Source organism: Pipistrellus kuhlii, unplaced genomic scaffold, assembly GCF_014108245.1.
Source record: "Pipistrellus kuhlii isolate mPipKuh1 unplaced genomic scaffold, mPipKuh1.p scaffold_m20_p_5, whole genome shotgun sequence".
In the NCBI taxonomy this organism is placed as follows: Eukaryota; Metazoa; Chordata; class Mammalia; order Chiroptera; family Vespertilionidae; genus Pipistrellus; species Pipistrellus kuhlii.
The window spans coordinates 65,709,267-65,721,337 of record NW_023425551.1 but is presented as its reverse complement, the minus strand read 5'-3'; the positions used below and the strand labels follow the sequence as shown (position 1 = coordinate 65,721,337).

The following is a 12,071-nucleotide window of genomic DNA, read 5'->3' as shown; positions in this document are numbered from 1 at the left end:
TCCTACTTGAGGTCTGTCCTCAGCAGGGACCTTGCACTCTGAGCTGGGAGTGCTGGGAACCAGGCCTCCTCACTAGAATCATAAAGGTGATGAATGTGTTCCTCATATTCACCCGTGTCTTACTGAAGAGTGAGTGTCAGCAAATAGGGCCCCACACTGGGCAACCACACGTGTGGGGATGGTACTTGCCATTAATGAAGCAAAACACACTTCTACCTGGGCTTGCAACCCTCAGTGAGACAGGACACTCAGCCCCCACCCCTTCCTTACCTGAGAGCTTCCACCTCGTCCACATCACAGCTCCAGTGATCACAGCTTCAAAGATGACCAGGCTCACAATAAAATCCACTAGGGGGATGATGCCCGAAGAAGACGGCTCTTGGAAGGGAAAGGGAGGTGAGGGCCCTGACCCCCAGGCCTCAGCCCCGACCCCACTAAAGTCCTCCTCAGGCCCCTGCTTCCATGAGACCAAGCTTTGTGCCCACACCCCACCTCACCCCATCTCAGAGTCAGGGGCTGGGGCAACCCCTCATGCTCCACATGGCACGTGTATCTCTGCTCCTCTCCAGAGAGCACCACCAGGGACGCCCACTTCTGGAAGGTCCCATCTCCCGAAGGCCTGGTCTCCACAAGCTCCATGTCCTGGGTCTGCTCCTCCCCATCACGCTGCCAGGTCAGGCCGATGTCCGCAGGGTAGAAGCCCCGGGCCCAGCACCTCAGGGTGACCTCGCGGTCAGAGATGGGGTGGTGGGCCACGTGTACCTTTGGAGGGTCTGAGGAGAAGGGTGAGGAAACTCAGGAACTTGGCATGGTCAGGGGACTCTCCAGCAGCGCTCATGTGACCATGAGAGTGGACAGGACACCTGGGGTGGGCGAGGGAGCACACAAGCAGCCATCAGCCTGGACAAAGCATCTGGGGATGATTTCTAGTCTTTAGAAAGTTCTAGTCAGAGGGACACAGCCCAGGGTGGGAGACAGGCCTCAGGGGGAGAATTGGATTTCTGGTCCTGTCCTGGGTGGAGGGCAAATGACTCAGAGAAGTCGCGGTCAGACCTCAAATCCACTGGGTGAGGGAGGGAACAGGGCCTGAGAGAGCAAGTCCCCATGTGTTTTAGAGCCACTGCAGGCTAATGGGAACCCTGATCAGTTATTTCAGGCTTGGCCTCCCCTGTAATTGTCTCTGAGAGACTGCACCCAAAGTGTCCCTGAGAGAAGGGTGGGCGTCCCTGGATCTGAAAAGCCAGCGGACTCAGTCTCCTGGCCCAAAGGAGGGGTGTTCTGACACTGACCCTGTGTCCTGTCTCCTTGTGGAGCCCCAGCCCCAGGGGAGAGGAGGGAGGCCCCTGGGCCCTGGTACCTGTGCGCTGCAGCACCTCCTTCCCTTTCTCCAGGAATCTGCTCAGCCACTCCAGGCAGTCCTCATGCAGGAAGTGTCTCCATTCCTCAGCTACACCTGCAGCCTCCCACTTGCGCCTGGTGATCTGAGCCGAGGTGTCAGCTGCAGTCCAGGAGCGCAGGTCCTCGTTCAGGGCGATGTAGTCGGTGCCATCGTAGGCGGACTGGTAATAACCGCGGAGGAGGCGCCCGTCCGGCCCCATTTCACAGCCGATCATCTGCTGGAAGGTGTGAGACCCTGACCCGCCCCGAGGTCAGTGTTACCCACTGAACCCGCTCCCGCCCCACCCGCGGGGATTAAACAGAAACTGAAAGTAAAACCGGGTCCAAGTCCCAGGGCTCCTCCGGGTGTGTGTATGGGGGTCGGGGGTGGGGGAGGGGGTTGGGGTGAAACTCTCACTGGGACACTTGGGGCGACACCCGGCGGTCCGTGGGGATGGGGGCCGGGACCACCCGGACCCGTTGGCTCACCGTCCTGGCTCTGGTTGTAGTAGCGGCGCAGGTTGTGCAGGTTCACTCGGGAAGCCTGTGCGTCTCTCTTGGCGTTCTGGGTGCTCAGGTCCCAATAGCCCGGCTCCTCCCGCTCCATCCAGCGCGCCCGCGGCTCCGCCCTCCGACTCTCCGAGTCGCTGTCGAACCGCTCGAACTCCGTGTCGTCCAGGTAGCTGACATCCAGGTACCGGGGCTCCCCTCGGCTGGGCCGGGACACGGCGGTTTGGAAAAATCTCAGCGAGTGGGGGCCTGGGGGCCGGAGCGGAGGGGCTGACACCCGCGACCCTCCTCCTGGCGCGGGTTCGGGGTCCGGGTGGGAGGGACAGGAGAGGGGAAGGGGCTCGGAGGGGAAACAGGGGCAGCGGGACAGAGAAGAGAGGGGCTAGGACGGGGTGGGTGTGGGGGATGGGAGGTGGAGACGCCCTGTCCCTGGTCCTGCTCCCTCGCCGGGTTCCCCAGTTCCTCCTCCCCAGAGGAAACGGGGGCAGTGGGACAGAGAAGAGAGGGGTCAGAATGGGGTGGGATGTGTGTGGGCCATGGAGAAGCCCTTTTCAGGGTCCTGCTCCCCCGCCGGGTCCCCTCGCTCCTCCTCCCCAGAGGCCATTCCCTCTGGACCCCGCACTCACCCGCCCAGGTCTCGGTCAGGGCCAGGGCCCCCCAGCCCAGCAGGAGGAGGGCTGGCGATGCCATGAGCAGCATCCTCCAGGTCTGCGGAGTATGTAAGTCCTCGTGAAGCCCATTAGACTTATAACTTGGGGTGGAGGCGATCCTGATTGGCTTCTCTAGCACCTGCCACCCAATGGGAGTGAGAACTGGGGATGCGTTATCAGTATCTATGAGGAAGGACCACACACAGGTTGTGAGAGGGAGAAGTGAGACTGCAGGGAGGTGGGGACTCCCCAACTCTGAGCTTCCTGCTTCAGTCTCCGCCCTGGGGCTGTGACCCTGAGACCAGGCCTGGGACCTGGGACTTTGCCCTGACCCTTCGCCCCTGCACAGAGACCTCCTGTCACACAGTCTCCCTCAGTCCTGCCCAGGGGCTGTGTGAGAACCAGGGAGACTCCCCAGGCTGGGACCAGCCCTTTCCTCCCCTCTCCTCCTGGAACCCCTCTCCCTGAAATGGACTCTGCCTCCCACCCTCACCTCTGCCCTGGACACTTCTAGAGGAAAGCTCACCCTGGGAACTTGATGCCAGAGAGTGAGCTCCCTGTGAAAGGAGGGAGGGACAGGGTTTCCTCTGTAATCCTGGAGGGCTTGGGCCTGAAAAGACCAGTGAAGGACAAGGGTGGGGGTGTGGAGTGGAGGTGAGGGGCCTCAGTCTTCCGAACCCTGAATATCAGGAAACTAATCTGTAAAATGAGTGACTTCAGAAGTTTCCTATGAGAAGTGTCCAAATAGCCCTGCCATCAGAGTTACAAAGCTCCCAATTCTCCTTCCCACACAGGAAGTGTGTGAGTGGGGACTGTTGCATTGTGAACGATCTGCGTTCTCCAGCCCTGAGTCTGTCCCTGTGAGTCCCCCACCCCCTCCCTACATGGAGCCCAGGGAGCGGTGTGCTCCTGTGCATTCCAGCAGGAGCAGGAGCCTCCTCACAGTGGCAGTGCTCAGTGGGGTCAGAGTGCCCTCCACCAGCGCTCCTGCACTGCCCATCTGTATGAATTACTCACATGTAAGCCGTGTGCACATTTTATTGGGACACATTATTATTATTATTATTATTATTATTATTATTTTATAAACATTGGTTTTACTATTATTATACCCACTTTCCAGACAAGGAAACTGAAGCACAGGGATATTGAGTAAGGTGCTTAAGGTCACACAGCTAATAAATATTTAGATGTTTGAAATGGCTTTGAAATGTAGATAGTGTTTCATGGGACCCAAGAAGGTCAGCATAACCCTGAGCAGGTAACTTTATATCCTTCATGTGGACATGTTCCATGTGCCCAGTGAGGGAAATCACTTTTATAAATGACCTCAAATTCCCTTCTCGCCTCATCTCTACTGGATCCTGCTGTTATGTTCATGCAGGAAGCCTCATTACTCAAAGTTGTTCAAAGCAAACGTCACCTGTTCCCTTTAGTTTCTACTCTTCTCCTGGTGAAATTGCATAGGCACCTGCTGTGAGGACAGGAAAAAGGCCTTTCTTTCTCTCTGCAGTGGCCTTCCACAACTTATGAGATGGCACCTGGTAATTAAACCCCAAGTGTTTAGCTCCTCTGATTCCAACAGCTCAGCAGGACCAAGATAAGCTACTCTCCAGGCTACATTCTCCCACTGCCTCCTCGTACCTACTGTTCTCACAACTCAGAGACAATCAGCACCAAGGAGTCTCAAGTTAGAAAATTCCCTCCCCCTGTCCCCTTCAAACAAGCCTCACTTGAACTCTTCATAACCTTTGCTATAAGCTGTGGAGGCTTGGGGGGAAATACTGATGAGACACCCCCTTAGGACATCTGCCAGACTGTCTCCTGGGAAGCAAAGGAAATGTAACTTTTCAAGACAACCTCCAGATATCTGCTCATCCTCAGAAGAAGTCCTCTCCCTTCACTGTGGCTTAGCAAAAGGCCTCTGCTCAGTAAGAGCAGGAAATCCTTTATTACAGGCCCTTTCCTCCCTTGGAAAGTAAACTAAATTTCCTCTCGGCCTCTCTCTCTTCTCTCATTGGTGAATTCTTCCACAGACCACATCGCTGGCCAAACCCTAACACCTTTCTGGCTGGATCCTTTGTTCTGTGCCTGTTCCATGAGGGGCTCCAGTCCCTCACTGCTGCAGCTGCCCCAACAGGGAGCTCCCAACATCTAGCCCTTGAGCTGTGGCTCTGCCCCGCCCTCTAGTGGCAGAGACGTGCCAGAGCAGCAGCCGCTCTGCCTTTCAGCTGCAGAGGCTCCCAGAGAGGAAAGGCTCAGTAGGGCTCTGCCAGAGCTCTTGCTTGATGCAGGTTTCTTGCCAGAAGAGGACAACTTTAATGGGCAGCAGCCGTCTTGGGCCCTGGTTTAAGTCAATGTAGCACATCCTGCTGCACAGAACAAGGCACTTTGGAGTGACAGTTACGGGACCGGTCCCTTGCCATGAGCCCATCATTCAGCACACTGGAGGGAGGGATTGCTGAGTATTGGAGAGGTGTGGCCCAGCCAGATCCCCATCTTCACCATCACCTCTATCTCTATCCTCCTCTCACACTGTGTCCTCATGGGAAATGTATCAATCAGAGAAGGAGAAAGAACAAGAGAGAGAGAGAGAGAGAGAGAGAGAGAGAGAGAGAGAGAGAGAGAGAGAGAGAGAGAGAATGGAATTCAACCTTCCTTGGCCTTTCTGCTCTATTCAGGCTCTCAGCGGGTTGGATGGTGCCCACCCACCCAGACAGGGCAATCTGCTTTGCTCAGTCCACCAAGCCAAATGCTTACCTTCCTGGAAACATCCTCACTGACACCCAGAAATAACATTTCACCAGATTACTTGGGCGTCCCATGGCCCAGGCAAGTTGACATACCAAGTTACCCATCTCAGGGGAAAGTTATTTGAAAGACTGAGTAACAGGACAAAAGCAAGTAATGTGTCAGCCTGATAATGAGAGGAGGTAACTGGGAGCAAAAGAAAGTCTGCAGATGCTCTAAGATGAAGAATTCCCAGTTGCTGTCCCCACAGGTTCCCTAGAAGAAAGCACAGCTGCGCTGCCTCCCACAGGCCAGGATGAAGCCAGAGGGAGCTTGGGAGGCTGAGCATCTCCCCCTGCTGTTCAGAGGTGAGGCTGGGACCCCAAGGGGAGGGCAGAGCAGTCACAGAGCATCCTGAGGGAGGACCTGACTGATGTCCGGCTGAGGGGGAGCTCTAGGAATGAAAAGGTGACTCAGGAGAACAGTAAAAATAAATATTGTGCAGCATCCCCAACCCCCTTCATTTTTATTTTAAGGTCATTTTATTTGTGATGACAGGTAGTACCTACAGAACGCTGAAGATGGAAGGAAAAGCTACCTAGAATTTTCAATCATTCCTGGGGCTCATGAGAAGAAAGTAGTGATGCCCATATTCTAAAGGGAATTTTTTGTTTCCTCTATGAAATATGACCAGGACCCATAACAGTTAATACAAAGGCTTCCACCCTGAATTCACATCAGATTTAAGAGCATTTTCAAACATGAAACCAGAATGAAGGAGGGGTGGTGGGGCTGGTCATTTGTGTTTTTCAGAAGCTCCCCCAGGGAGGGTGCAGCCAGGATGGAGAACCCTGTGTTAGCATGTAGCACTCCAGCACACAGTGGGATGAAGTCATGGGGGGTGGAGAGAAAGCTAAGTGTACAGGTCTGCCCAGCATGTAGGCCTTACAACTTTCTTTCAACCTCATCTCTGGTGCTTGAAAAGTGATGTGGTCTGCTCTGCCCTCTAGTGGTGTTCAGGTTGCAGAACACCTTCAAAGAGGGAATTACTACTATGTAATTTTACTTAGAAAAAATGGGAAGAAGATGCAAACAGGCAATTCAGAAACGATGGTCCCAAAACTGAAATATTAGGGAAAACACGCAACCCTGAAGAACTGCCTGTGCCTTAATTTGTGACAGCCTGCTTGTCTTGTCCTCCATCGAGTCAGCACTGGCTGTCCTGGGCTCTTCCTCCTCACCAAACCAGTGATGCCTGAAACAACTCTTTACCTTCTACAGCTGGATGGCTAGAGGCATATTTCACCCACAACTGCAGACTGAGAAAACCCACCTTGTGACGGTGGATTTAAGAACTAGGAACCTAACAAATGACTATCAAGCAGAGAATGGTGATTAAAAGCAAATATTTCGGAGCTATTGAGGGGCGAAGAGGTAAAGTCTAATAATGTGACGATGACGAAAAGGAAGCCCTTGCGCTGCAGATGGGGTGGGACATGGACTTGACCATCAGAAGTGCGACTGGGTAATAGCTTGTGGAGCCAAAGAGACACCTGACCGTCAACACAGAAATGCCACTTTGAAGTAGAAACTGTACAGAGATTCTCACACTGTCTACAATAAAATCCAACCTTTTATGTGTGTGTTTTAAATTCCAACCTGTTGAGGCTCAATATTTTTATAAAATACAATAAAACTGAATGAAACAAAAAATATAAAGACAGACCTAAATGAAAAGCCTGAGTAGTTTACATTCTCTGACCCAATGGACATAAAGGACTCGGCTGAGCTGCTTGCACAGTTTCCAGATGCTGTTCTCGGTTTCTGCCCTCACCGGGGCCTGGGCCGGAAGGAGTGCGCTGTCCCCAGTGTGAGGAGCAGGGCCCAGGCCACGCCAGCCCACAGCAACGAGGAGACGCACTGAAGGAAGGGTGTTCACTGCAACACTATTTTAAATGTAAAATTTTAAAAATTCATTCTCACAGGGGACAAAGAGCAAGATAGTCAGCCAATGAAATACAACACAACAATGAAAATGATTGAACTGGATGTACACATATTAACGGGGATACATCTTGAAACCAAAACACAGAGTGAAAAAATAATCTCCAAAGAATATTTCTTGTATAATGCCATTTATATAAACATCAAAAATAGTCAAAGTGACACTGGATAAAAGTCTTATGGATATTAAGGATCGGGAGATGACACACCATCTTCAGGTCAGTGATTTTCCTCTAGGAGAGTGTGAGAGAATGGGAGACTAGGGAACTCGGATTTCATCTGTAATGTCTTATTTCTGCAAAGCATTGAAACGAACAGTGTCTAATATAAATATTTGCTAAATGTGGGCATTAGGTTCACGGGTGCCATGTTATTTCCCTTTTTAAAATGTTTGAATTACTTCGTTATTTATAATTTAAAAAGACAATGAAAGCAGTTCAAAGAAATGCAGTATGTCTTTGAAAAACTGAAACGGTTGTGTGTATCCAAGTTTATTTGGCAGAACACAAGTAGCTTTAGAGATATAGACTTAATTTAGATTTTAGGTTCACATAAAAATTGAGGGGAAAGTAGGGAGATGTACATGCCCCACCCCTACTTGCTAATGACCCTCTCCCATCTCCCATTAAGAACACACACCTTTCCCCAGAGGGGTACAACTGTCACAACTGGTGAACCCACACTGACACATCACTCCAAGTCCACAGTTTAAACGAGGGTTCACTCTTGGTGTTGTTCACTCTATGGTTGGACACATGTATTAATTATGAGGTTTTCCTTACAAAGTTCTGTCTTAAAACTGGAATTATCCACAGACTCAATGGGAAAAGCTGCTCCCTTCTGAACATAGGACATGTGTGTCTCTGCCCCAGCTCTTCCTGTGCTAATGCGAATATCCATGTTTCCAATTACAGAGGGAAGCAGGCCACCTCCTCCCAGCCCTCTTCCTGAAGGAAGCCAGCCCACAGATGCAGGGAATCCACTGAGGCCACAGTGATTGTTCCTGAAACGCCTAGTGTTAGACATTCTCTCCATCAGCAAAGTCACAATCATTGTGAAGCAACAAACAGGAACCAGGGTATGGAACCTGCCCCTTGCTTCTGCAGGTCTCGGTTTGAACTCCATGTAGCCCACACTGCTGCTGCTTGAAAATGAGGCTTGAAAATCTCTGGCCCATAGGAAGTTGGGAAAGAGCCCTGGCCATGAGTCAGCAGATCTCTCTGTGTGAATTCCAGCCTTGGCCTTGGCTGTGACCTTTGTGACCCTGGGGGTACGTTTATTTATCTCCAAGTAGGGGGAAGAATAAATTACACATATAGCATCCCCAACACAAGATGGACCCAAACAGTTCCTTAAACATATTATTTTCTTTCACCATCCTTAACCACCGAGGCACAGGGCATAAGGGACTGTATGCTTGCCTGGATGTGGTGAGGCAAACGGGGGACCAATAATTGCCATAGAGTCAGACAGGGACCAATGTGGACACATTCTGAGTACTCTGAGGTAACTGAAGAAGCAGCAAGTAACTATTATGCTATGTGGCCATTTAGCCATTCCAGATTTCAGTGTATTCCCTTACAGAATGGTTGTCTGCTTACCATCTACTCATTCAAAAGTGAAAGCATAAAAATGAAAGTGTTCGGCCTGTCATAAAGTATTGTACCAATAGGAGGCATTGCTCAATTTGCCCTCCTACTTGCCTCACCCAAGTGCCACGTGGTAGGGAGGCTAAGGCCTATGTTACCTGGCAAGAGGAATTTGGGTGGCTCACTACCTGTCCTGAAAGTAAGGTCAGTGTGGGTGAGCCCAGTATGGGTACAAGTGTCCTTTGAATGTGGAAGAGGGAGGCAGAAGTTCAGGGTCAGAGAAAATTTTGAAGATGCTCTCTGCTGCCCTGAAGACAGAGGAAGGAACGAAAACCCAATGGAATGCAGGTAGGCCCAAGCAGCTGGTAAAGGCAAGGACACAGATCTGTTCTAGAGTCTCCAGAATAGGTGTGTGAGCCATGCTTAGCATGGCCAGGGGTGAAGGATTAAAGAAGAACACAGGAGAATAAAGCTGGGGTAGGTGGGACACTATTCTCAGATGGAGAGACCGTGCCACAACCTGCAAGCAGAATCTTTATTTTATAGACAGATTTTATGCAGCAGAGTAAGAGCATGGTCAAGATGTTTGCAACGTTCGTGCAGGTTTAGAATCTACTCAATTACATGCACCTGAACTCTATCAAGCTTTGTTTTGGCAGCTCTAGCTGCACCCCCTGCAGCCTATATCACTTAGTCACCTGAGACCACAGGTTCATACCATAAGGTCAAGCTCACAACTATAGCCTTTGGCTATAATGTGCTGGGAGGGCTTTGTCTTCCAAGCTGGGACTTACAGGTGGCTTTATGACCAGAAGACCTTGCCCTACCATTAGTCGAAAGCTTGAACCTGTCCCAATGCTGTAGCCACTCTGTACAAGTTTGATTTTAGCTTAGACTCATTTCAGACTCTAACCTCCAGAACTGTAAAACAATACATGCGTGTTGTTTTTTAAGCCATTTAAGTTGGAGGTAATTTGGTAACCGTGGCAACAGGAAACTAATACAAACCCCAGGCTCAGTCCTCGGTAGACAGCAGCATGAAGGATGGGTGACTGTAGAAGGCAGCCCAGAATGTGAGTCCTGCTTTTCTGCTTTGAAGTGTCACTGTCACCACAATGAAGACACTGACTGAAAAGGGCCCTGTCATGGTCTACCAGGAGGATGAGGCCTTTCGTTAAAGCTCTGGATCCATCTGATTCTGGCCCATCTCCACACACCAATGGCCCTGTATATCCCATGATGGACACTGAGCATGGATGCCCCCCAACAGTCCCAACTCCCATCCCTCCTTTCTTTTAAGCCAAATACTGTGCACCAGCAGTCCTTAATTTCTCCTGATCCTTATTTCAGATGTTTAGAGCCACTTGATAATCTTGTAATTATCCCTCAGGATATAGATGGAAGGTTCTGTCATGTGGCAAATTAAATTTGGAATGCCAGTTCTTCACTTTTCTGTAGTAGCATCCACAGCTACCTCATGGGAAGGCAGAGTATACCTCCCCTGTCCATTGACACTGGGCTTGGCGTGCTATTTGCTTTGGTCAATGGCATTGAATGACTGCAGCAAGAACAAAGACTTGAACAATTTTTGCACCATTAGGTGCTCTGTCTCTTGACTGACCTTTATCTATGACAGAGATGGGGGACTTTTTTTATGCCAAGGGCTCTTTGGGTATTTGTATAATAGCATCATTCTTGGGCCATACACAATCAGCCTGCTATATTTGGCCAACCATTTAATGTACTCACCCCTAATACCTTAGCAGGGTCAGACCAAATAATTTTGGCCCTTGGGCGGGATGGTCCCCAACCTTGATGTATGGGAACATAATCTGATCCCCAACCTTGATGTATGGGAACATAATCTGATCTAAGGAGGATGAGAGCTGTGAGAAGCAAACCCAAGCCCAATGTGCAGCATGGAGCCTGGAGCTCAAAGCCTGCAGCTGAGCACAGCCATGGATTTGGCCATCATCTTGCAGACCGTGAGCCTGCAGATGACTGTTTAAGCCAGTGTGTCTTTGAGCAATTTAGTGTATAGCATCACTGTGGCAATAGCTGACTGATATACCTCTCCCCCTTAGAGCTGACCACATCCTCCTTTGATGTCTCTGTCCCTAATTGGACTGAAAGTCCTTGAGGGCAGACACCAGATGTTTGTTGATTTTATATTTTCAACCTCTAGCATGATGCTCAGAATATAGTAGGCTCCTAATACTTTTTTTTTGTTTTTAGTGAAAAGATATAATTAAATAAACTAATGAATGAATAGAAGGAACATACTATTCCAGGTTTGTGACCTTGAAGTAGGGGCAGGAGGAAATCACAATTAATGGGCTGCTGCAAACATCATTAAATACATAAGGGCCAAGCTTTGTTGGTTGGCTGCATACATCATATTTTTCAGGTATCCACAAAAGTTGTTGTGGATAATGAAATAAAAAGTGTATTTCAAAGTAACAAATGTGCAGTTGCTTGTTATTATGTATTTCCTTAAATAATGTCTTCAAAAAGAACATGTCATTTCATATGAGGAATGAAGAGTTTTGACATTCAAAAGAGGCCCACTTGTTCCAAAATGCTAGGAACTACTGTTCTAGACCATTCCTTTTAAAGATGCTGTGGAGAATTCAGCACTGTGTGAGGCTTTCTTCCTGTTGACTGGTAGTCAAAGCAACAGTGCCTTGGCAGGCCTGTCTGTCGCTTATTCTCTCCTGAATCTCCACATTGCTGCACATTTACATCACGAGGGGAGGGCTACTGTCAGACTTCAAGACAGCTCACAGAAAATTATAAGCTTCCATCCTCTCTCCACCCTTCCTATCACGAAACTGTCACATCACTGCTCTTTCCAGCTCAACCTTTGGTTGTAATTATAGTCATTGCCCTAAGAATTCTTTCAAATGACAGGCTTACTTCATAGGGAGAAACTCACACAAGAGACTGTCAATACAGGAGCAATGAGGGATCACTGATAGTTGGAACACTGATAGTTTAAAACATGGAAATGGCACAGGGAATGTGGCAGGGACTTGAATTACACCATGTGCCTGTGTCCGAAATATTTATAGTAGCAAAGAGGTGTCTATACAGCTGTCGAAGCTCTTTCTCTTTAAATTTGTTTGCTTTATCTCAGTCACTTAAAGGATGACATCTCTAATCTGTGGGTGGATACTAGATAAATCATTTAAGGATTTAAATGTTATGGGAG

The 12,071-nt window shown here is 49.5% G+C and overlaps 1 protein-coding gene and 1 long non-coding RNA gene across 2 annotated transcripts; both read right to left on the bottom strand.

Annotated features, from left to right (window-relative positions):
• Positions 1-18: 18 nt before the first annotated feature.
• On the bottom strand, positions 19-2,657 carry LOC118705707 (HLA class I histocompatibility antigen, alpha chain G-like). The gene is made up of 5 exons (XM_036414744.2): positions 2,514-2,657; positions 1,867-2,136; positions 1,358-1,633; positions 498-773; positions 19-378 (listed from the first exon to the last, which is right to left on the bottom strand). Exons 1-5 carry the CDS (start codon positions 2,584-2,586, stop codon positions 137-139), a joined length of 1,137 nt encoding a protein of 378 aa, XP_036270637.1. The 5' UTR covers positions 2,587-2,657; the 3' UTR covers positions 19-136.
• A 5,399-nt stretch (positions 2,658-8,056) lies between these two features.
• On the bottom strand, positions 8,057-11,855 carry LOC123651391. The gene is made up of 2 exons (XR_006740068.1): positions 10,705-11,855; positions 8,057-10,671 (listed from the first exon to the last, which is right to left on the bottom strand). It is a non-coding gene; the product is annotated as an uncharacterized LOC123651391 (long non-coding RNA).
• Positions 11,856-12,071: the final 216 nt, after the last annotated feature.

Excerpts from the sequence above, each read along its gene's own strand:
- LOC118705707 (XM_036414744.2), bottom strand. The coding sequence starts at position 2,586 with ATGCTGCTCATGGCATCGCCAGCCCTCCTCCTGCTGGGCTGGGGGGCC. Across the intron at positions 2,137-2,513 it reads CCTGACCGAGACCTGGGCGG|GCCCCCACTCGCTGAGATTT; the intron begins GTGAGTGCGGGG and ends TCCGGCCCCCAG. Across the intron at positions 1,634-1,866 it reads CTACAACCAGAGCCAGGACG|GGTCTCACACCTTCCAGCAG; the intron begins GTGAGCCAACGG and ends GGGGCGGGTCAG.